Source organism: Xenopus laevis, chromosome 7L (assembly GCF_017654675.1).
Source record: "Xenopus laevis strain J_2021 chromosome 7L, Xenopus_laevis_v10.1, whole genome shotgun sequence".
NCBI classification, from domain to species: Eukaryota; Metazoa; Chordata; class Amphibia; order Anura; family Pipidae; genus Xenopus; species Xenopus laevis.
Genome location: NC_054383.1, coordinates 33,096,647 through 33,122,720, shown reverse-complemented (window position 1 = coordinate 33,122,720; position 26,074 = coordinate 33,096,647). Strand labels below are relative to the sequence as shown.

Genomic DNA, 26,074 nt, shown 5'->3' with positions numbered 1-26,074 from the left:
AAACCAAAATTGATTAGGTAATTTGTCTGAATTTTAAACTAATTGAGTATTTTGCTGGAGCCACAGCTAATTCTCGCTGCCAAATGCAGGTATGGTTTTGCATAAGTGCCACATTAGGATGCAGAAAACGCAATGAAAAGAGACAGTGTGTACAGCCGTTTAGAAGATGTAAATATATTACTTTTAAAATTAAAACGTTTACTCAAAAATATGAGAAACTCCAGCTGGAAAAACTGAGGTTCTAGTGGCCCCTTTATGCCATCAACTTCCTACATTTGTTCTTCTCCATTATTGTGCACTAAGGTCTAATCATTAAGGGCATTTCCCCCCTTTTTTGTGTAATTTCATATAATGTGTTACAATACTATTAATAATCATGCATTGTTTTGCTCCAAATAAGCATGAATGTAACAATAGAGGGAGCTGACCAAATGGCTCTCATTGTGGCTTTGGGTGGGTTATGCAGAGCTGCAGAGGGCATTGGGGAACACTAACTGATGTGCAGTTTAAATAAGCTTGTGTGTTTCCTTTCTGAAAGTTTGGGGGGCCCTAAAAAGATTTTTACAGTCCCAGTCACGTGCTTTTTTGCTGCCCAAATAAGACACATGATACATTTATATATATATATACTACATACCGGTATATATTTAGCAAACAAACAAGCCCGTGCTCTCAGGTCTTAAAAAGTGAAAAAAAGTATTTATTAAAGGAGACTAACAATTCAGCTAGCAATCTGCAGACATCATTTCTTTGCTATTTCATACTATATATATTTCATGTATTTATATTTTGTGTATTTTTATGTACAATTACATAAAATGTAATAGGTTTAAATACTCTAGTTATTCTTGTATATAATGTATTAGGAGACACAATAAGGGTAATGGGAGAAGAGCCAATCAGTGATAAACTGCAGCTATGTTACACGGTCATAAATGTACACTATCTAATCAGTAAATTGATTTTGTTGTAAAAAATGGTCATGTCCTAAGAATACTGTTTGTATGTGTTGTGTGTAATAAGGCGTATATATATATATATATATATATATATATATATATATATATATATATATATATATATGTGTGTAAGGGTCCAATGAGTATCCACACTCCAGCTGGGGTGCACGGTTAAGATATATATAGAAATTTTCAAAAGAACCAGCACTCCCATATATAAAATATTTGCTTTTGTTTCTGTTGCATTCCAACGTTTCGGTCCCTGCTGGGTCCTTTCTCAAGGATTTCTTGAAAATTTCTCTCTCTCTCTCTCTCTCTCTCTCTCTCTCTCTCTCTCTCTCTCTCTATATATATATATGTGTTGCAGAGGGGTACAGTAAATACTTAAGTACTGATATAGTCAACTTTTGAAAAAACATTTGTTATTGTGAGCCAGGAAGTGTGAAATTAACATGAATGTCCAATTTATTCAATATTTAGGGGGTATTTACTAAAACTTAAAATTATCCCATTTTATCAAAACCTAGAAGACCTAGCTCCCATTCACTTATACCACATTTGTCAAAAAATCAGGTTGAAAAAGCAGTTGTGGGAAAAGTCTCAACAAAATTGTGTGGCCATTGGAATCATGCGACTTTTTCTAATTTGACACTCAAAACTTACAACTTTTTCGAGTAGTCGCCTGAAAAACCAGCCAGATCAAAATATCAAGAAACATCTTCAAATTGTAAAAAGCACATCTGCCATTGACTTCTACATGACCTCAACAGGTTTTAGCTGGAATATTTTTGCATTTTTAGCAGCTTTGGCACATATAATGAATACATTAAAGTTATAGGGGCAAATTCACTAAGCAGCGAAAATGCGCTAGCTTCGCCAGGGTCCCACTAATTCACTAAAATCCGAAGTTGCTCTCAAACTATAGCGAAGTTGTGCTAGCGTTAATTCGTCAAGCAAAGCGAAGTAACGCTAGCGATGCCTAATTTGCATAAAGCAGTTAAAGTTGAATGGACATATATGTAGCAGCAAATACATTACACTACACAAGTCTTGGAAATCTTCATTTAATAAAATAGAGTTGTTATTTTGCCCTATACATGTGCCCAGTGTATAGTTTAGGTGCCATATGTCAGGAAATATAGGGGGGAAGGGGGTGCCCCCAAAAAAATTTACAATCTTTTTCAGACTATCACCCTTAAAAAAGGAAAAGTCAGCGTTTTTTGGGACTTAGAAAAATTTTCAACTATTTTTATTAGGAACTCCTATCTACTCTATTGCACTTCACCTGGTCTGAGGTGGCGAAGGCAAGTCTGGCGCAAGAGGCAATGTTCAGTAAAATGCGCAAGTTAGTGAATTAGCATAGTTACGTTGTCCCTTCGTCAAAGCGCTTTTTCGCCTGGCGTAAGGGTGCCAAGTAGCGTTAGAGTAGGTCCACTTCGGTATCGAATTTACGCCAGCGCCAAACTCGACCAGAAAATTTGAGGCTTCATAAATAGACCCCTAAATATTGTGTTCTGGAATAAAGCACAAGGGAATGCAGGAATAACAAATACTGTATATTTAAAGAAAATATATAGCCTCCTTTTATACATGAGCTCATTCAGTTGGGATTATGTAAACAGTGATTACTTAGCAAGTCTAATGTAACCCAAGACTTGATATGGATATATCAAATAGGATTGCTATGCTCCTTTTCCCATTTATGGTATTGGTATTATAAATGAACACAAACATTATGTTGCAGAGGAACTTTTCTGAATAAGTGGTTTACTGTACTGTGTTATATTTATACAGATACTGTTGGGATCTCAAGTGAAACAGCAATGAGCACTTAAGCCACTGACTGCTTGCTACTTTAGCCTGGAAATTTAATTTTGGTTCATTTAGAACAGTGTTTTAAGGGTAATGTTATTTCTGGGATAAAGATGTCTGCAGGTCAGGTAACCCATAGAACCATGCCAATATTTTTTTGCAAACAGCAGACCAATGCATGCTCAGTACCTATTCCATTTGATCAAGGTAGACTGACCTCATGGAATTCTTATCAAATAGCAAATCAGATTTCTCTTTACACAGATTTTCATTTCTACCTAAACCTTTGATATGTTTCTGGGTACATAGAAGCTGGCACAATGAAAAGCATTCTTCTAATTGGTCCTTCATCAGTATCCACCTTGTAAGTGATTTGATGACCTCTGTTTAGTCTCTGTCTTTGCTTAAAGACCTGCAGGAAATTTCCAAGCCTTTTCAGATGTTAATTTTCTTCTGTCTCTGCCTCACCGAGGTCCTGCTGAGCTACAACATTTACCATCCTGGACTCCCTACAACAGTAAACTTTACTGGGTCTCTTTTGACCTCTCATTGATTTAGGTTGTAATTAAATTAGACCCTACACCTAGTGGGTGTGCTCTAAGGACATCACATTATTTTGATGAGATTCAGTAAGCAGCCCAACAAGTCAAACGTTTTCCAGGTTAATACTTTCCCATACTGTGCATAGTATTTTTCGTATATGTAGGATTGCTTACGTTTCATTGTGTTATCATGGTATCTTTTTATCCAGTGCTTTAAAGTATGTCATTATTGCTTTTTAGTAGACAAGCTGGTCACTCTCTGTTTAATCTCCTAAATAATGTATTCCTACTAAATCAAGGGGCAAAGCTCTGGCTCTCCAGTTGAATCCAATTATAAATTTTTGAATTCAGTAGGGCTAATTTACAAATGCAAGTGCAGTGTGCATATTTGTATCAAGTTGTATTACCCAGAATGCACCATTTCCCCTACAATCCCAGCCAGGGTCAGACTGGGGTGTCCTGGGCCCACCGGGACTGCAACTTCGCCCCCCTTGCAAACTAAAGGGCCCTCCTACCAGCATCCAAATTCACACTGCTACCTACTTCCCCCTCCACCTTGCGCATGTGTGTCTCATACTTTCCTGATACCTACTTGTTTTTGCTGCTGGGGAGAGGGGGTGGTCCAGGCAGGGGAGCTGGCCTGCTTTGGGGGGGGGCATTAACGGTGGGGTCCACCGGGTTTTTCCTATTGACCCAGCCCAGTGTAATTGCGGCAGTGGGGGGGGGGGGTTATCATGCATGTGGATTTTTACAGATCTGTTGCAATTGCTCAGAATACAGTATTTGTGTAGTCAGGATTGCATTTACAGTGCTCAATGTCAAAATAACTTTTGCCCATGGTTCTTTAGGCACAAGTCTGCTGCATTTATTGACAGTGTAGACAGCTAACAGTGTCAACCCTGGAATTACCTGCTTGAAATTGGCAGTAGCACTAACAGGTGCACTTGCGCACAATTCAGAATGGGCAAGATGGAAGCACTCAATTAAACTCAATTAAATGTAAGCACAAGGAGCATTTAATAAATGGCTTTAATGCAGTCAACAGCTGCATTCATAAATGAGCCTTATGGGCCCATCTAACAAACAAATGCCTAAAAACCAGGTGAGCTCCTGAACTTACTTACTTTTTCTGCAATTGGTCACTCTGGCTTGCTGCTGATTGACTGAACATTTTTTTTGAGAAAAGTAAAAGGTCACTTCCTAAAACCTGGTGATCTTTTTATTTTTGCCAGAAACCTACTTATGGAAATAAAGCTTGGTTAACCAAAATCCCATTCAGCAGCAGCACAGACCAGTTGATTGCAGAAAACACATGTGAGTTCAGGAACGTGCTTGTTTTTTTCTAGGGATGCACCGAATCCACTATTTTGAATTTGGCCAAACCCCCGAATCCTTCATGAAAGATTCTGCAGGATTACGAACCGAATCAGAATCCTAATTTCCATATGGGAAGGGGAAAACATTTTTAACTTCCTTGTTTTGTGACAAAAATTCCTGCGATTTCCCTCCCCACCCCTAATTTGCATATGCAAATTAGGATTCGGTTCAGCATGGCAGAAGGATTCATCCGAATCCCGCTGAAAGAGGCCGAATCCTGGCCGAATCCCGAACTGAATCCTGGATTCGGTGCATCCATAGTTTTTTCTTCATTCGTTTGCCTGGGCAAGGAAATATTCAGGAATATTCATAAATCTACCCCATAGTGTCTGAATAGCAAATAATGTAGTGGCATCAAGCACAAATCATGTACTGAACATTACTTACACTATGGAATAAGCTGTACAGTCTGTGTACATGGATATTGAAAGGCTCAACTAAGGTTTAGTAGTTAAATTATAAAATTGTAAAGGGAAACTAGACACTTGCTTGCCATATGTAACTATAGATCTGGTCACCCTGATCTCCTAGCTTATGTTTGACTTCTCTGTCGCTTGTCCTATCACATCAGTTTACATGAGACGTAAAAAAATCCATTTTGTTTGCTGTATATTGTTGGGCAACTTCTGGAAGCCTAGCCTGCACCATATACAGTGGAGGTGTGGATGATAATTAATTTGATTTATGCACTGGAGCGTCTTTAACCCTGAGTGATGCAGCTGTTGTATAGGAAGACTTGGCTCATGACGAGAATGGGTCAAGGTTGTCTTGGTGCTGGAATTCTGAACTTGGGGTCCAAGCACCCTATAGCTCACAGTAATTAAGTAGGGAATTAGAAATACTATTTAGAAAGAGAATGGCCGATAATTGATAGGGATATTATAGAGGCCATGTTTTTGACAATCAATATCTGGGTAACAATTTACGATTTAATATTTATAATTTAGTCTCAGTATATATTAGTATAAGGAGGATCATGCATCAGTGACATATCCTTTTTAGCTTCAACGTACAGCTTTTTTTGCTATGTGATATGACTGACTTTCTTACACCTGTACTATCAAGGTCAGGCAAATCATAAATATGAGCACTTTGAGGTCTTACATAAGTACAGTACATGACATGCATAAATTCCCGTAAGATGATGACATTCAGTGCTGCTTGCATATCCACGACTGAAAGGTTAACAATAGCACTTGTGTGATAAAATACATGTTTCCATAAATCACTCTCTTGAAAACAGCTGTAAAATTGCTTGTTTTTATAGGCTGTGGAATTACAAGCATGGTATATAACACAATTCTGTCTTGCAATTTGAAAAACACAGGATATTTGTTTTCCAACTTTATTGTCATTGCAATATTCTGCTCTGAATTTGCATGCCAACTCAAAATTTATTAAAAAGAGCTCAAAGCTGTGTTTATTCATTGTAAAAAGCATTGACATTTTTACTTGAAAAGATTACTTTTTCTATGCTTATCCAAAATAATATTTTAAAATATTATTTAAAAGACTAAATAGTACAGGTTGTGATTGGTATTTGTTGTTTCTGAATGTTTGTGGTTGCTGCCACTTTTATAAAACACCTATATGCACTTTACACTCTTACCACACTAGTTATTAGTATTTGATTGTGCACTGGACATTTTCCATTACAGGTATGGGACCTATTATCCAGAATGCTTGGGACCTGGGGATTTTCTTATAAGGGACCTTTCCCTAATATCTCCAATCTTTGTCTACTAAAAAAAATTAAATGAACCCAATAGGATTGTTTGCTTCCAATAAGGATTACTTATATGATCTTAGTTGGGATCAAGTACAAGGTACTGTTTTATTAGTACTATGCCCAAGACAGTATTATTTGCCTCCACACCATTCCTTTATCAGTTAGATGACCTACTTCTACAGTATTTGGGCTTCATCTTCATGTCTTAGCTCCTGTACATTAATCCAGAAACACTACGGGCAAATTTACTAAAAGGGCGAAGTGACTAACATGGGCGAAAATTCGTCAGCATGACATCATTTCGGTACGGTTGCTGGCGTAACATCGCTCGCGAAGGAGACTCTAGCGCTACTTGCTCCCTAATGCCTGGCGAATTTGCGCTCTGGTGAATGGACGTAACTACTCAAATTCACTGAGATGCGGATTTTACTGAACGTTACCTCTTGCGCCAGACTTGCCTCCGCCACCTCAAACCAGGCGAAGTGCAATATAGTAGCAACTTCGCTTCGCTTGGCGCAGTAACGCTAGTGCAATTTCACCAGCGTTCGGCGCCCTGGACGCAAGTTCGGATTTTAGTGAATTAGCATTGTCCTGGCGAATCTACACCTCGCGAATAGGGATGGGCGAATGTGACCCATTTCGATTTGCCAAAAATCCGCCGCTGTCGAAATGTTGGCAAGGCCCATTAAACTCTATGGGCGGCAAAAATTTTTTGACGCGCTGTGAAATTTTTTTGACGCGCGTCTTTTTTTTTTGTCGCACAATGCCATATAAGTCTATGGGCGCCATTTCCACGGCAAAAGGAGGCGAATCCCTACTGGCAAAGTGTAGCGATGTGATCGAAGCCTTTGCTTGCAAATTTATGGAGTTTAGTGAATTTGCACCTACATATTAAACCATCTTGTGTAAGCTGACCAATGAGGACATTCCAGAACTGTCACTAACGCCATTTGTTACTGGGCATATTCTTTAAAATAGGTCCACTCCTCCTATAGGCACATGAAGCAGGAGGTAAACAAAGGATTCATATTTGCATCTCTCACCATACCCATGTTAGCGAATTCAGGTCTATAAAACAAATGGCAGTATAGGTTCACTTTTAGGTTAACGTTATATGTTATAGATGGGCCAATTCTAGGCAACTTTTCAATTGGTCTTCATCATTTTGGCAGTATAAGTTTACATTTAGCATGTTATAGAATGGTCAACTCTAGGCAACATTTCAATTGGTCTTCATCATTCTTTAAATAGTTGTTTAATTATTTGCCTTTTTCTTCTGACTCTTTCCAGCTTTCAAATGGGAAACACTGACCCCATCTAAAAGCAAATGCTCTCTAAAGCTATAAATATATATTATTGCTGCTTTTTATTACTCGTCTTTCTATTCAGGCCCTCTCCTATTTATGTTCCAGTCTCTTATTCAAATCAGTGCATGGTTGCTAGGGTACGTTAGACCCCAGCAACTAGCTTGCTGAAATTTTAAGCTAGAGAGAGGTGAGTAAAAAGGTCAAAAACCACAAATAATGAAAAACAATTGCAAAATATCTCAGAATATCACTCTCTGCGTAATACTAAGGGGGTTTATTTATTAATGGTTGAATTTTACTTAATTAGTAATGTGAATTTTTTAAAACTCTTATAAACAGTGATGGGTGATTCTGTGGTGGTTCGCCAAAAAACAATTGCGAATTTACTGAAATATGTGTGAAACGACCGAAAATTTGCGAAATGCATCGAAGTCAATAGGGTCAAAATAATTGACGTGCAACAATTTTTATTCGCATGACTATTTTGTCCAAATACATTAAAGTCAATGGGCGTCCAAATAATTGTGACGCATGACAATTTTTATGTGACGCGGTGGATTTTTCGCCTGCAAATTTTTGCCGCAGTTTCACAAATTTATTTGCTGGCGGAAAACGCGGAAATTCTCAGCTGATCCATGCCTGCCGAATTTATTCGCCTATCGCTACTAATAAATTTAATTTTATTCATAACTCGAATGGTTTCTTTTTCATGAAAAAATTTGATTGAATAGACCCAAGCTGAAAGCTCGAATTTGATCCCTTATCTGGAAAACCCCATTTCCCAAGTGTTTTGGATAACAAGTCCCATACATGTATTATGTTTCCCATAATGTATTTGTTAACTCTGTGGACTTAGTCAGTGGTGCATACACATACACACACATAAATTAATAAACTCAATTGTTTGTATGTTGAAATGTAGTTGCTGATATGTTCTGTGAAGTTATTTTTTTTTTCAATTAACCTCTGCAGAGTAATTTGCAGTTTTGTGATAGCAGTGTTAGATATGCAAAATATTTAGCACCTTAAAGCATGTGGCTGGCACACGTGTATAATGAATTCATATAGAAAAAATAACCTCTCACCCACTCATAAAAACAGATGTGAATTAATATGTTGATTAGTTGCCATTTCAACGAGTAAGTAAATAGCATTCCATTAGTACAGCTGTAAAGACTTCCATAAAATCCGCCATGAGATAATTAGAATCGAATCCTTTTTAATTTTCATTTCATTTTATATTTGACCTATTACACCCAACCAGCTAGAAATACAGAACATGAACATGAAATGTGCATGTAGATATTATAAGGGCCCCTTATTACAAGTTTTTACAACTGTTGCTGGAATATCACAATAGATTTTTATCTCACAGATTCTACTTTTATAAGGTATAAAATATGATCGCTTCATAGCATCACTCCCCCAGGCCCCTAAAGACATACTTCACTTGGGCAATCCCTTGGACTATCCATTTGAGTCCATATGCTGGTGGGCAACATGTAGGGTAATGATCCATTCTGCTCTTCTTGGTGGATCATTTAGATGCTCTACTAATTAGTTGAATCCTTTCCCGCACCACTAGAGTAAGTGATTACCTGAGCTAGACCTCACTAGCCGTTCCTACCACCTCCTCTTCAGCTTTATCCAGCTCCTCCAGAAAGTGGAATCCAAAGAGGTTAACCTTGGGATCCCCTCATTTTTAATGACGTAGGAACCCACCTGACATCCCTGGGCAGTAGCAAATTCTGAGCTTCCCCCAGGGCATATGGAGAATTTCGCTCTCCTCCCAAAAGATCCAGTCCATGACTGGAGGCAGCTCTTTCCAATAAAAGGGAGAATTAAATGTGCCAGGGCTACTCGGAAACATGTGGATTTCAACTGTGCCTAGCATTAAAGGGATGAGTTGGCAAGCTTAGCCCTGATTACACTGAAAACATGAAGAACGTCAGGCTAATTTACAATAACAAAAAAATAAGGCAAAGTGCAAAGTATTATTATTTTTATACTTTGTACCTTGCCCCATTTAAAGATGCTCTCTGTGCCTTGCTGTGCAATTATTGATATTTCTTGAAGCAAAAATTGCATTTACTTAGGATTTGTACTAAGATTTGCCCTTCTCAGAAGTATTACTTTAACATGTATTTGCTTATAGCCGATACAGGCAGGGCCACTTTAAGATACCAGTGGGCTCAGGGCAAAGATCTCATTGGTGGGCTCCAATTGCACAAAGAAATGTGTGATGGATGGAACTACCCTCAAGCAGGTAAACAGTGGCGGAACTACCGGGGGTGCAGTGGGTGCAAGTGTACCATGGCCCCTGCACCCCGACGGGGCCCGCGTCCCTGAAGATAAGTTAATTGTATTTGAGTGCGCCGTTCTCTGCAGCGCATTGCGTGTGACATCAGCAACGGCAATGCCTGCTTGGTGAGGGGAGTGAACGGCAGAGACTGAGTCAGACTAGGTAAATCCCTGTATAATAAATCAGGGCATAAATAAATGGTAACTGCTTACTGGTGCCCTGGAAAAAATACAGCTGCAGCACCTCTTTGTCGCAAAAGTAAAAAGATGTGTTTATTAGGTCAGAAAAACAGGTAACATTTCGGGCTTAATCTCACCCTTTCTCAAGCCTCTGCTGGTGCCCAGCTGTGCCATCCTAGACCAACCCAATACTATGAGAGAAGTAAAACCATAATGCCAAAAGGGAGATACCACAGTCTCCATGAAATATGCTAGCTTTTAATTAGAAAAGTCCCCTAGGAACATATTTTCCAATAGAAAGAAGAAGTAAGAAATTAAAATATATTGCTCTTCTTGTTGATTAAAAGGATAGGTCTGCCATCTCTAAGGGTTACTTCTTTCAAAAGTTATTCCATATAAAAAGCCTGGTGGTAGGCCGTGGGAGAATGTCCCTTTTGCTTATGTATTGAACAGTTATAGTACGGGGTCTAAAAAGTGTCAGCATTCTATAGTTATTCCATAGAAGTCAGCACAGTTCAGTAAGTTCATTGTGTTAGCATAGTGCTGCTTAAATGGTGTGCAGCTGTGTAATTTCCAAAATTTATGTTTGTTTTGATTGTAAGTAACCATTTAACATCTTTTTTTGGTATATTTTTAGGTATCTTGGAATCACCCGGCCACTTACATATCCCGTGAGACAGAATGGCAGATGCATGGCCAAAATGATTCTTTGTGTCTGGCTCCTCTCTGCTTCTATAACATTACCTCCTCTCTTTGGCTGGGCCCAGAATGTAAATGACGATAAAGTCTGCCTTATCAGCCAGGATTTTGGATACACCATCTACTCCACAGCAGTTGCCTTTTATATTCCAATGTCAGTGATGCTTTTTATGTACTACAGGATCTTTAAAGCTGCTAAAAGGAGTGCAGCAAAGCACAAATTTACTGGACTTCCCCGTCCTGAAGAGAGCGATGGAATGATTTCTGCAAATGGAAATGTGAAAATCCATAAGGAGTCTGAAGAATGTACAAATCTCTCAAAGCTGCTCAGAAACGATAGGAAAAACATTTCTATTTTTAAAAGAGAACAGAAAGCTGCTACAACCCTTGGGATTATTGTAGGGGCATTTACAGTTTGCTGGCTACCTTTTTTTATACTTTCAACAGCAAGACCTTTCATTTGCGGAACTGAGTGCAGTTGCATTCCATTATGGTTGGAGAGGACCTTTTTATGGCTGGGATATGCAAACTCTCTTATAAACCCTTTTATTTACGCCTTTTTTAACAGAGATCTGAGGACAACCTATCGAAATCTGTTGCAATGCAGGTACAGAAATATCAACCGGAAGCTGTCTGCTGCAGGAATGCATGAGGCTTTGAAGCTAGCAGAAAGGCCTGATCATGCCTTGTAAGAACAAAACTCATATTCTATGTCAACACATTGAATTATCTAGCATTTCTCTTTCTCACATCTTCCCATCGCAAAACACTAGGACTTGTATTTATAGAAACACAAAAGTATCTCTTGGCTAAAAATAGATAGTTCCAAGTACTATACATTACAAATTTAACAATTAGATTAATTTGTATCTTGTAGCTATTATATCTTTGTATCTTTGTAGGCATTAAATGGAAAAAGTCTAATGATTCGAGCATCAAATCGAAAAAGTTGCACAATTCGATTTGACACACAATTTTGTTGTGACTTTTTCCCGCACTGACTTTTTCTATTTTTTAATAAATTAGGTAAATTCGTGGAGTTAGATCAACATTGTTTTAATAAAAATGGGGAAAATTTGAGTCTTAATAAATACCCCTTTTATAAATCTTGATTTTTTTTAGAGCTTTTTTTTTAAAAAAAAAATAGAAGATCCATGGTATGCTGGATTTTCACTGGGCCATCCTATTATATTTAAAATATAAAACTAATGAAGAATTACATTGTAGGATTACATTTTAGTAAATGTTCTATGTGCACTACAATTTACAAGAATTTACAAGAACAAAAAAAAACACGTTAATGTCAACTGGATCTTTAAAAAATAATTGATAAATGCATAGACATAGCCAAAACGTGTCTTATTTTGATGTTAACAGATCCATACTCACAACTAGTTCAGCAGACCTTTGTAAGCACCACCAGGGCTATTATTTTTGAATAAAACCCAATCCTAGTCTTAACATGTGGTTGGACCCCTACAGCAATCCTGGCTGCTCCCTGGATGGTGGCCCTTGATGACCAAAAAGATAAAACTCAATTGAATGTATACTTTTGAAAAGGAACATCGTAAAATTAAAAATTAATAAAGAAACCCATAATCAGAACTATCGTTGGATTACCTGCTATAGAACTTGCCATATCCACCATAAGAAATGTTCACTCATTTTCACATTCTACATATTAACTTCAATCAAATATCACATCATATTTCCCCCAGCACCATAGAACATTCCAAGAGTGTGCAGTAATCTTGAAGTCATGCAACACTTTAATTGCTGAAAAAATGTTGGAAACTGAGCGTACTGAAGTACAAGTAGAAATCATGTCATTGGAGAAACTTAACCCATGCAATACTGAACCTCACAAAAAATCCATTAAAAGCCCTGTGATGTTCATTGTAGTGTTTCTCTTCTGATCTCTGTAAGCAGGACCAGAAGGCAAAGCAGGGAGAACTTTAGAAGCATCACGTGACAAGACAAGAACATGACAAGACAAGAACATGGATTGTGTAAGTAATTTCTGTATACGCATTTAACAGTTGTATAAATACTTAGGAGGTTATATACTAAACCTCAAATTTATCTGGTTGGGCGTTTTGGGGCAAAACTCATATTTTTCTGGTTTTTGGTTTTAAAAAAAAAAAAAAAAGCCAGAATCTGATAATCTGCTATTTCAGACCTGCTGAGGTTATGAATAAGTCAGTGACAGAGGTCCCTAGGGTTTTTCCCCCCGAACCTATTAATTAGAGTTTTTCAAATAATAAGGTCAAATTGGGTATGGGAGTTTGGTCATGTTTTTTTATAAAAATAATGAGATAAAATCAGATTTTAGTAAATAACTCCCTTAAAGCGGTGGTTCACCTTTAAGGTAACTTTTAGTATGTTATAGAATGCCCAATTCTAAGCAACTTTTCAATTGGTCTTCATTGTTTATTTTTTTAAAGGTTTATAATTATCTGCCTTTTTCTTCTGACACTTTGCAGCTTTCAAGTTTGGCGTTGCTGACCCCATCTAAAAAGCAAACACTCTTAAGGCTACACATTTATCATTATTGCTCATTTTTATTACTCCTCTTTCTAGTCAGACCCTCACCTATTTATATTCCAGTGTCTTATTCAGATTGATGCATGGTTGCTAGGGTAATTTGGGCCCTAGCAACCAGATTGATGAAAACTGCAAACTGGAGAGCAGCTGAATAAAAAGCAGAATAACTCAAAAACCACAAATAATAAAAAATGAAAACCAAATGCAAATAGTCTCAGAATATCATTCTCTGCATCATACTAACAGTTATCTCAAAGATGAACAACCCCTTTAACCTGCTGAGTAAAACATGCTTACTCCAGCCCAGCGTTATATTAAAAAAGAAACAGTGCAATTAAGTATGCATCATAAATATATTTTAAAAAAAAACATATAAAACAGGGATTGTGTCTGAAATTCCTTTGTACTGCTGTGATGAGTTTCTGTTTTTTGTAATTTCTAAGATCTCTAATTTGCAGCACTTTTTGTAGAGTTCTCTCCCTCTTTCACCCAGAGCAGTATCTGCCATCCTGACCCTTCCCTCTCTGCAGATACAGAAGCATTTCAGAACACAGACCAGTTTCAATACAGAATCTTTGAATTAATGGATTGAAGACAACGTATAATTTACAGAATTCTAAATATGTTTGAATAGAAGAAAATGGATTTTGGCAAATCGCATATTTTTACCTGTATGGAATGAACATTATAAGACTTTTTGCACAGTATGGGACATAATAAGATCTATTTGAAGCACAGCAAGATTGGTATTCAAATTAATTACATCTATTCAGCAACAGAATAGAGATTTGTCAGAGCTCTTGACCTCAAAATTGTTAGTAATTATTTTTACAGAACTGTAACTGGAGAACAAGGTATTATGCCTTGTACCTTAAGATGTTTTCATATGAAACATAAAGGACAAATAGTACTTTTCAGTGTTGCCTAGAAGTTTAACAGACTAGGAGAGTGATGGGGTAATTTAATAAGGGAAAATTGTATCATACTTACCGTAATTTTCCTTTCCTGGTCCTCTCCATGTCAACAACGTTCTGGGATAGGTCCCTCCCTCTCCTAATTGTAGAACCCACCCATTAATTAATTAATAAATACTTACCCCCAACACCCACCGACGTCTAGTTACAAGTTCGTAAAATATCCAAAATACACTGGGTAGGGTAACCTTGACATGGAGAGGACCAGGAAAGGAAAATTACGGTAAGTATGATACAATTTTCCCTTTTCCCCAGTCCTCTCCATGTCAACAACGTTCTGGGACGTAGCAAGTTCACTGTCCCAGGGTGGGAAGAAAAAATAACGCCTCATAGACAAAGATGCTGCAATCATGTTTTAATTTTTTGAGGAGGCAGATTTAAGGACTTTAGCCCCAAAAAGGGAATATTCAGAAGCTCTCACGTCCAGCCTATAATGAGCAATGAAAGTACAAGGCGTAGACCAAGATGCTGCTCTGCAGATCACCTCTAATGGAACCCCTGCTTCTGCCGCCCAGGAAGCTGCGTGTCCCCTGGTTGAGTGCGCTCTTACTTCAGATGGCTCCGGGAGGTCCGCGGAAGAATAGGCTCTTTTGATTACCCACTTTATCCAATGGGAAATGGATCTGGATGAGGCTGGATTCCCCTTCCTTGAACCAGCCGGGATAACAAAGAGTCTATCCGACTTCCTGATTGAATCTGTTCTTTCGCAGTAGATTCGAATGTTTTCCGCCACATCCAGGGCTTGCAAATCTGGTGAAGCTGATTCCTTCGGAAAAGCTGGTAAAACTAACTCATCCCTGAGATGAAATTGCGAAACCACCTTAGGCTTGAAGGATGGTATGAACCTTAGGATGACTCGATCTGGTAAGAAAGTAGGACTGTCTGGAGAAAAGCTAAGTGCCTGCAGTTCCCCTACTCTTTTAGCTGAGGTAATGGCCACTAAAAAGGCCGCCTTAACCGTCAATAACCACATTGAGAGAGAATCCATTGTGTCGAATGGAGGTGATGACAGCATCTTGAGAACCCTAGGAAGATCCCAATTGGGACACCTTGGTCTTCTTGCTGGTAAGATCCTAATCGCTGCCTTAAAAAATCGGGACACCAAGGGGTGTTGAGCCCATTTTACTCCTGAGACTGCAGATATTGCAGAAACTTGAGTTCTCAGGGTACTGACAGATAATTCCCTTTCCATTCCTGACTGCAAAAATTCCAAGACTTCTGCGACAGAAACTGGCAGAGATAGCGACGACCTTCGACAGTTCGTGAAAGTGTCCCAGACCTTTGAATATCTTGAGTTTGTTGAAGATTTCCTGGATCTTAATAGGGTTTGAATAACGCTTTGGGACAGCCCTTGGGACTCTAAGGTCTGCCGCTCAACCTCCACGCCATGAGAGCCAGAGGACCTGGATCTGGATGTCTGAAAGGCCCTTGGACTAGAAGATTCTCTGACATTGGGAGTTTCCAAGGACGGTCCTTCGAGAGCTGAACCAGATCCGTGAACCAAGGTCTTCTTGGCCAGGCTGGAGCGATGCAAACCACCTCTGCTTGGTCCTGCTTGATCTTCTGAATCACTGCTTGTATTAGAGGAAGAGGAGGAAAGACGTAGCACAAACGGTGAGTCCATCTCTGGGAAAGAGCATCCACTGCTAGAGCCATCGGATCTGGCTCCCTCGAGAAGAAGAGGGGACATTTGGAATTTGTGGATGAGGCCATGAGGTCTATGACCGGCTGTCCCCATATGCGAACTAGAGTCCTGAAAATCTCTTGATTGAGACTCCAATTGTGCCTTCCCACTGCATACCTGCTGAGAAAATCCGCAGCCTTGTTCAACTTCCCTGGAAGATATACTGCCGTGAAATCTATCACTGTTGCCCACTGAAAGATTGGTTCCACCTCTGCCATAAGGAAAGGACTTCTTGTTCCCCCTTGTCTTCTGATATAGGACACCGCCGTTGTATTGTCGCATCTTATTTTTAGTCTTGAGCCTCCAAGCTGATCCTGAAAATATAGGCAGGCTTGATGAATGGCCCTTAGCTCTAAGACATTTGATGGCTCTTCTGACCAAGGTGCTGGCCATGATCCTTGAGCTACCTGGGCGCCTAGCTGAGCCCCCCATCCTCTTCCAGATGCATCTGTAGATATTACAGTCCAGGCTCTTGGAAACAGTTCGGAACCTCGGGACAGATGCTGGGGCTCCGTCCACCAGAGTAAGTCTGGGACCACTGCGGAGCAAATCTCTATCTGTTGATCCTTGCTGTAACCGTCCCATTGATGAATAAATGCATGCTGAAGTTGCCTCATTCTCCAATGGGCCCAGGGAACCAGCCCTATGGTGGATGACATCATCCCCAAGATTCTTGTGACACTCCAGGATGGATGCAACCTCTTTCCTGAGGGCTTCCTGTCTTTCTCTGGACAATGAAATTGTACCTTCCCTGGAGTCCAAGATTGCGCCCAAGTATTGTAGCACTTGAGCTGGATGCAATTGACTCTTTTGTAGGTTCAGGGTCCATCCGTGGGATCTGAGAAACTCCATCACCCTGTCTCTGGGGTTGACAGCTTGGGCCTGCGTAGAGGCTAGGATAATGAGGTCGTCCAAATAATGAAACACTCGGATGCCCTGCCAACGCAGGTGGGCTATAAGAGTGACCATGACCTTTGAAAACACCCTTGGTGCTGTGGAGAGGCCGAAGGGAAGACACCTGAATTGAACGTGAGCGTCTCCCACCTTGAATCGGAGGAACCTTCTGTCTTCTCTGCAGACCGGCACATGGTGATAAGCATCCCTGATATCCAGTGAACACATCCAATCTCTTGGTGCAATTGCGTTTTTGACCGAGTCTATGGATTCCATTCGGAACCTTTGTACCCTCAAGGCCCGATTGACACTGTTTAAGTCCAGAATCGGACGCCAAGCACCCGAATGCTTTTGTACTATAAAGAAAATCGAATAGTTTCCCTGTCCCCATTCGTTTCTTGGGACCTGGGAAATAACTCTCTGAGACTTTAGAGCTAGTAGACATGACCGGAGACTCCTTCTCTTTATTGGGCAGGCTGGAAGAGGTGAAGGATGAAAACATGGAGAAGGAAGATGTTTGAACTCCAACCTGTAACCTTCTCGAATAATGCTGAGAATCCACTTGTCTTCTATCGATTTCTCCCAGGCGGTTCGAAACAGTGTCAGTCTTGCCCCTACTGTTTGCCCCTGGGGAGCACCACCTTCAGAATTGTTTCCTAGGATTGCTGGAGGATCTACCTCTTGCCACCCTAAAGAATCCTGATTGTCCCCCTCTCCAGCTACCTGCTCTTGGATTGTTGCTTCTGGAATGAAAATTCTGTTGATCGTATGGGGGAGATCTAGATCTGAATGTGCCTCTGCCTCTGGCCGACTGTTTATTGGGGTATCTTCTCTTTCTTTTCTGAGGCATCAGCTGGCTTTTACCTCCTGAAGCCTTTGAAATTAAGTCTTCCAATTTCTTGCCGAAAAGTGTCTGACCCTGGAAGGGCAAGGAGCATAATGCGAATTTAGAGGCTGAGTCCGCTTCCCAGGATCTGAGCCACAGAGCTCTTCTAGCCGACACGGAAAAAGCCAGTGATCTGGAAGCCAAATGAATCTGATCAACAAGGGCGTTCATGAGGAATGAGGACCCCAGCTTGAGTTCCTTCAAACCCTCTATTATGTCAGTCCTATCGCGTCCTTCTTTGAGGGCTGCTTCTATGTTAGTTAGCCAAACTTCAAGAGCATTGACTACTGACAGACTTGCCATTGCTGGTTTAAGGGATTCCCCTGCCACTAGAAAGGCTCTTTTCAAATCTGTTTCCAATCTCTTGTCCATGGAGTCCTTTAATGTTGCCTGGTCCTCGATAGGAAGAACAGTGTTCTTTGATAGGTTGAGGACTGGAGCATCCACCTTGGGGAGAGTAGATATGTCCTTCATATCTTCTTCCTTAAATGGATAGAGCTTATTGAATCGTGCTTGCGTAGAGCTCCTCTTAGACACTGATTCCCATTCTGATTTGACCAGCTCCAATACTTCTTGATGTAGCGGGAAAACTTGCGCAGATCCCTTGGCCTTGGGAAGAAAAGAGGAAGAAGTTGCCTGTTCCTCTGATTGCAGAGCTAAGGAGGTTCTGACTGCCCTTATCAATTGCTGAACTAGGGCGAAGTCAAAGGCTGAATGCTGAGACTCATCTTCATGATCGGTATCTGATTCCAGCACTGAGCTTGTCCAGAAGTCCCCCTCCTCTTCCGGGGAAATGGAAACCCCTGAGGGTCCCCCCACGTTTTTGGAAGCTGCCTGTACTTCCTTGGCCACAGTTTCCTTTATCCAAGCAAGGATATCTGTACTGGCACCTGCTGACTGCCCTGCTGCCGCATTGAGGCATGACTGGCATAGTTTCTTGTCCGGCAGAGGTGCCTCTGAACATCCCAGGCATTGGGCCTGCGTGGTTTGAACATTTTCCTCCCTGGGGATGGACTGTTCCTTTGATCTTTCTCTGGATCTGGAAGGCCTCATAGCACTGCCAGGATGAGAAGAGAGAGAGAGAGAAAGATTTAGAAGTCTTGGGAACTGCTTAACTAGCATCCCGCCTTAGACTGCTCACCCTCCATTAGTTTAGTGTCTAAAAAGAATATATATATATTTTTTTTTTTTTTTTTACCTCAACCAGGGGTGTAGACTTTTCTGGGGATGGCGGCTGGAACAATACCAGGAACTGGGCAACCTACCAAAAAAGGAGGAGAAAAACAAAAAGATAAATGAAAAATGCATTAAAAATGCATTAGCAGGCTCCTAGCCCAGTTCACAGGCTACTGCTCCCCTACCTACCGAGAAAAACTTAACCACGAGGCAGGAGCAGCGTGTGGTCAGCCGAGCTAGAAAGAGCTTACACGGACCGCTGCTTCCTGTCCCCTAATAAGGCCAAGGGCCCCGCCCCCCTGCCGGAGCCAATCGGCGCGGAGGCGCCTAGCAGGGGACGAGAGAGAGAGAGAGAGACGATGCTCCCGACCCGGAACCATACCGCCGCTTGATCCGCAAAGGTGACGTATGCGGAAGTTCCGGGTCCCACGCTCTCTCTCTTCTCTATCGGCAATAGACCTTGCCGAAAGCCGCAAAATGTTTCCCTGACTGCCGCCATCCCCCCTGTTCCCCAAAATACTCACAGAGTCCGGGTGAGGGAATGAGCCCCGAGCCGCCGGGCACCAACAGGGGCCGGTATAGGCTAGGGAACAGGGGGACCACAGCGGACGGCTTCTCTATGGGAAAAAGAGAGAGAGAGGCTCTGCTGTCGGAGAAAAAGGCTAAACACCAGCCAAAAAACTCCGTCCCTGGGACGTACTACGACAGCCCCCTGCTACACCTCTGGAAAAAGAACAAACGAGCTCCTGCAAGGAGCTAGGAGAGAGACAAAAAGAACCCAAAAAAAGACGCCGGTGGGTGTTGGGGGTAAGTATTTATTAATTAATTAATGGGTGGGTTCTACAATTAGGAGAGGGAGGGACCTATCCCAGAACGTTGTTGACATGGAGAGGACTGGGGAAAAAAGGGTGCAAAGTTGCTACTAATCTAGTTACCTATAGCAACCAATCAGCAAGAAATGTTTAATGATCACATGTTTAAAATGAAGCATCTCATTAGTTGCTGCACATGGGCTGGTGCATTTTATTACATATGGGGGTTAATATGTGGGGGCATCCAGAGAATATGCATTAAACTGGAACCTTCTCAACAAAGATCAGTGGATCGAACAATAGAAACTTAAAGGGCATGTAAAGGCAAAAAAATAAAATCCCATTTTTACTTTCTTTAATGAAAAAGAAACCTATCTCCAATATACTTTAATTAAAAAATGTGTACTGTTTTTACAAGGAACCTGACTGCACGCAGTGCAATTTTCCCTTCATTTACTGCTGTGGACAGGAATTGTCAGATGGTCCCTAACTGCATTGCAGGGAAACAATCATACTTATGAACAGCAGGGGGAGCCCCGCCTTACTTCCCAGTGATGCAGAACTCAAGCAAATTTGTTTGTTTCCCTGTAGAGCAGTCGGCGACTGTGTAGAGATTTGTATTGGATTTTATTTTTGCCTTTACATCCCCTTAAATGTTTCCAACTCTAGTTGCAGGGACAAAGATCATGGAGCCAGATTTAAACAGATAAACTGGGATTCTAATTGGAGGATTATGTTGCTGCAGCCACTGGTTAAGCAGAGCTGGAGAAAGTTTGCATCAAACAATGCAAAAACTATAAAATCCACATTAGATTGCATGACAACACAGGACCCAGTGCAGTCTGTATATTCTGATTATTATTCTTGCTGTATCGGCTTCTGCCAGATATTATTTGACTTGTGCTGTTTTGATCATATATGACCCTAAGCAGCCCAGACCACAATGAGCATGTGCACAGTCTTGGTCTTGCAAAGATGTTTAACAAAGTTAAAAGATGGTGACCCCCTGTGGCCAACTTTGAAAGCATAAATAATTTGTTTGATTAGGCTTGTGGTGAAGTAAGTTCATGTTTATGTTTAGTATACAAAATACATAATTTCTAGGCTTATTCTATTTTAGACTTTACTTCCCCTTTAAGTATAATCAAATGTCATTTAAATAATGTTTACAAAAGTATCAGGTAAATAGACTTGGGGATTTCATAACCTAAAATATAACTTTTGACTGGTAACTAATTTTTATAGTCCCCTAAAAGACTATGGGCTTAAGGACAGGGGTGACTTGTGCCCAATTTTGCTGTGTTCTGCACCTTGCCCTGGATTTAGGTGCACAGCCAAACCCTGGAAACAAACCCTTAAGTATTCTTGCTCCTATGTCCAGGTCAGAGTAAATGACCCCTTATATCCTTCTTTCAACATCGGTTGGATGACTGAGCATAAACAAAGCCACCAGAGGTATTCAGCCTTGGAATATTTTTAATGGATGGATACTATAAATTAATCCTCATTTGAATGCTATAATTAAAAATTCTGGAGAACAAAGCAGAGCTAAACAGGATAGCATATGTATGTTAACGACGAGAAGTCTTCTGAAAAAAATTAAATTTGAAACTCGAGAAGAGAACACAAAAATGTAAAGAGATTTGTGTCTTGATTTTTTAAAGGAGTGTTTCACCTTTAAAAAAGAACTATTCCCCCCCTTCTACTACCATAGTGCCCCCTCCCTGCTTCTGCCACGTATAGTGCATTCGTGAAAAATGTACCCCTAATTGTGAAACTTATATATCTGTGCAGAGTAGTGCAAAGGAGCTCAAGGGTGCTCTTTCGCATCTTGGTTTTCTTCCGGTAGGGAACACCGACACAGAGATATTTGTTGGAAATGGCCAAGGGGAAGGAAGAGGATCTGAAGAAAACTGAAGATGCGGAAGATGGCGCCCTTTAGCTCCTCTGCACAGATACGTGAGTTTCAAAATTAGGGGCTCATTTTTCACTAATGCCTATGTGGGGCAGAAGCAGGGAGGGGACACTATGGAGGGTAGTGGAAGGGGCTTTTCATATTAGAGGGATTTAGTTCTCCTTTAAGTTAATTTTTAGTATGTTATAGAATAACTAATTCTAAGCAATTTTTAAATTGGTCTTCATTATTTATTTTTTTATAGTTTTTAAATTATTTGTCCTCTTCTTCTTCTGACTCTTTCCAGCTTTCAAATGGGGGTCACTGACCCCATCTAAACAACAAATACTCTGTAAAGCTACACATTTCTTAACACTACTTTGTATTACTCATTTTTCTATTCAGGCCCTCTGCTGTTCATATTCCAATCAATACATGGTTGATAGGGTAATTTGGACCTTAGTAACCAGACTGCTAAAATTGCAAACTGGAGAGCTGCTGAATAAAAAGCGAAATAATTCAAAAAACACAAATAGTAAAAAATGAAAACCGATTGCAAATCTATGTCATACTAAAAGTAAACTCAAATGTGAACGACCCCTTTAATTTTGGTAAAACTGCAGGGGTAACTCTTCCAAGAACGCCAATATAGGCTCCTTGGGGCAGATTTACTGCACCAAGACGAAGTAAGTAATGGGCGAAGTAATTTACGCTGTCGAACATTCGCCAGCATTACCACTTTCAGGCACTTTACTAACAGGCACAGGCATAACTTCGATAGCGAAAGAGACAGACGCTTTTGCTCATTCGCACTCTATCGGCAGGCAAATTTTCACTCTGGCGAATGGACGTTACTCTGCAAATTCAAAGAGGCGGATTTTACTGAACGTTACCTCTTTCGCACTTGCCTTCACCAGCTCAGACCAGGCGAAGTGCAACAGAGTGAATAGATCTTTCTCAATCTTCTGTTACTTACATCATATTTTTAGTGGATAGCCTGCAAAAGTCCTTAAAAATTTTTCTTGGATAACTGGGTTCCCCATACATTTTCTAACATATGGAACATAAACTATACAGTGGGCTCATGTGTAGGGCATTATAACTACTCTATTATCTTTATTAAGGTTCCCTGGACTTGTGTAATGTAATGTATTTGCTGCGTCCATTCTACTTTAACTTGCCGCCGTATGCAAATTAGCCTGAGCAAAGACCTCTAACGAAGTTGCGCTTGGCATAATTGAACGATAGCTCATCTTCGCTTTGATTGCCGAAGTAATGCTAGCGAAAATTCGGCGTCCTGGACGCAACTTCGCATTCTAGTAAATCAGCGTTGTCTGAGTGAATTTTTAGCGATGACTGTGAAGTCGTCGCTGGCAAATTTTCGCTGCTTAGTAAATTTACCCCCTTGTGCGGTGACATGCAGAGCAATACTGATAGGAATTCATTCCGAGCTTCCACTTATATACTAGTGTTCAGAAACTGAATTAATAATGCAAAGAGATACATCTGGGGAATTAAACCAAGAATAGGAGTCAAGAAATCGTACACAGCACTAGGCATCTTTTTCCAACAATGTTTGGCTCTGAGATTGACAGCTGCTTTGCTATTTCAGATTACAGACAGGAAGCGCAGTTGCAGACGCCACTTTGTATGTCTGAATGCAGCTGTTTGGGGGCATCACAGGGGCTGAAAATGCAGCACATGATCTACTGCGGGATGGTTATTCGAGCTGCTAATGAGCAAACGTATATGAAGAAAAGTTAATAGCCACACAATCAATCCTGCATGAGTAAACATTGGTATATTCAGCATCTTCTCAAACTGCTTATTATGCAAATATAGGAATGTTTTTTTTTACCAGGATAGGGGAAGTAGCATAACTTGACCTTATCACTTGCTCTTGTATCGTATGATAATAAAATAAATACAGCTGTGAGAGCGGACTATTGGAAGTGCAGATGCTTTGGGCCTGTTAAAAATATTAGAAAGCAAGATTTTATCAAGAAATAGAAATTTCGATCTGTATCTGCGAACATGTGCTAAAATGAACTTTACATGATGTTAGTGTTATTGTTGCTTTACAACATGTAGGGACACTGACTGAAATCAGTTTGTGAGAGGCTGCTTTTAAGGGGGTTATTTACTAAAATCTGAATTTATCTCTTTAAAAAACCACAACCAAACTCCCCGATTTTAGCTTATTTATTATAAGAAAAAATCGATTTAATCGGATTGTGGAAAAACTCAAAATCAAGCAAAAACACGAATTGCTCGAATTCGGGTTTTTTCCTGAATTGCTTTGGTTTTTCAAGTTTTTGCCCGAAAACTCTGAAAAAGCTAAACCCAGCGCAGACCATGATAACTTCAATTTGAGATTGGTGCCTCTTCCATTGACTTATACAGGACCTTGACAGGTGTGAGATGGTGGATTTTCAGATTCTGGCTTTTTGCAGCATTGGGGTATAAAAAATCTTTTGATAATTTTAGATTTATTTTCCTCTAAAAAATTTAGTGTTTTAAAGAAAAAAAAACAAATTTTTTTGAGATTTTAACATTCAGACTTTAGTAAATAACCTCTAAGGGGCAGATTAAGGGCTCTTACTCACGAGCGTTTTTACCTGCGCTCCCCTGCGTTCCGTTTTTCTGCGTTCAGTCGCAGGGGAGTGCAGGAATAGACGCATTACATTTTTTCCAATGGGGCTGTATTCACACAGGCGCGTGTAGGCGCCGAACGCAGGAAAAATGCAGCATGTTGCATCTCAACCTGCGTTTGGCGCCTACACGTGCCTGTGTGAGTACAGCCCCATTGGAAAAAATGTAATGCGTCTATTCCTGCGCTTCCCTGCGGCTGAACGCCCTTACTAAGCTCGAGTGAATTTTCAGGGTTCAAAAAGTTCAAATGTCGAAGTAATTTGAATACTTCGACCATCGAATAGGATACTATGACTTCGAATTTACTTCGATTCGAAGTAAAAATCATTTGAATATTCGACCATTTGCTAATGGAAGTACTGTCTCTTTAAAAAAAACTTGACTTCATACTTCGCCAAATTAAAGCTACAGAAGTGCAATGTTAGCCTATGGGGACCTTCCACAGAACTTTTCTAAGTCTTTGCACATCGAATAGAAATCCTTCGATCGATCGCTAAAAATCTTTCCAATCGTTCCCTTAGTAAATCTGCCCCTAAATGTTTGTAGGGTTTATTGTATAAAGACATGGATGGGGCAAGTGGCACAGCACAAAAACAGCCCTGGCTACTTTTATAAGAGCTCTTGCTCTTCCCTGTTGGCAGTTGAATTTACTATTGTCTCTTTACTCCATGCTCATAACTATCTATGTAAAGGTGGCCATTCAAGCACAAATAAAATCATACAAATTACAGTTCATATGATTATATGTGCGTGTATGGGGGCCTGCCATGTACTGTGGTTTAGGGATCAGGCAGCTTTACAAATGTCATTTGCTGATCCGCCATGTTGGCCAGTTCATGATGCATTGGCAGATGAGGAAGGGCAGAGGAGCCACAGCTTCTGTTCAGTTCCTGCTGTTCCTGTTAGTCGTTGGCTTTGCACAAATGATCACAAAAACAGAAAGGCCTAAAAGGGAATGTAAAGTCAAAAAAATAAAATCCCATTTTTACTTTCTTTAATGAAAAAGAAATCTATCTCCAATATACTTTAACCCTTTAAGTGCCACCCCACGTAGAATCTACGTTCTGTGGGGATGGCACTTGAAATGCCACAGAACGTAGATTCTACGTTCTGCAGCATTTCAGGGTTAGGGAACGGAGGAGCGGCTTTTCAAGCCGCTTGCTCCGTTCCTCTTCGTTCCCCAGCCCCCAGGCAACGAGCAGGGGCCGGGAACGAGTGGCCCCTGAGGCGCGATCGCCCAGGGGCCCCAAATGCAGCAGCAGACACGTGCACACTGCGTGTCCTGCTGCTGCTTTCACTTCCTGAGCCGAAGCTCCGCCCCCTCTCAACGGATCTTCCTGGGTGATGCAGCATTTTCTTCCTCCAGCCCTGCACAACGATCTGGACCTGCTTCCCCCAGGTTAGTGCCCATCCACACACAGAAACACACACAAACACACAAACACACACTTATTTTCCCATTACACACTTACATTCACACTTACACACAATCACATACATTTTTGGGGGATCAGGGGGGTCACACACATTCACAGCACCCCCACACGCTTGCACACACACACAACATGCAATTGGTCAGTTGTACACACACACATACACACTTGCACTGTTGTGTATTTTTTTTTTTTTTTTCTTATCGCATCGTCTGTTTT

The 26,074-nt window shown here is 40.5% G+C and overlaps 1 protein-coding gene across 2 annotated transcripts in view; it reads left to right on the top strand.

Annotated features, from left to right (window-relative positions):
- Window positions 1–26,074, top strand: part of htr7.L (5-hydroxytryptamine (serotonin) receptor 7, adenylate cyclase-coupled.L) — a 68,928-nt gene that overhangs the window by 29,976 nt on the left and 12,878 nt on the right. The window contains exons 2-3 of one of the 2 annotated variants that reach the window (XM_041568753.1): window positions 10,845–11,594; window positions 12,836–12,915. In XM_041568753.1, coding sequence (XP_041424687.1) covers window positions 10,845–11,594; window positions 12,836–12,878 — 793 coding nt within the window. In that variant the 3' untranslated portion in view covers window positions 12,879–12,915. Of the gene's footprint in view, window positions 1–10,844; window positions 11,595–12,832; window positions 12,916–26,074 lie in introns of both variants that reach the window. The other variant, XM_018225324.2, reaches the window with a different exon arrangement.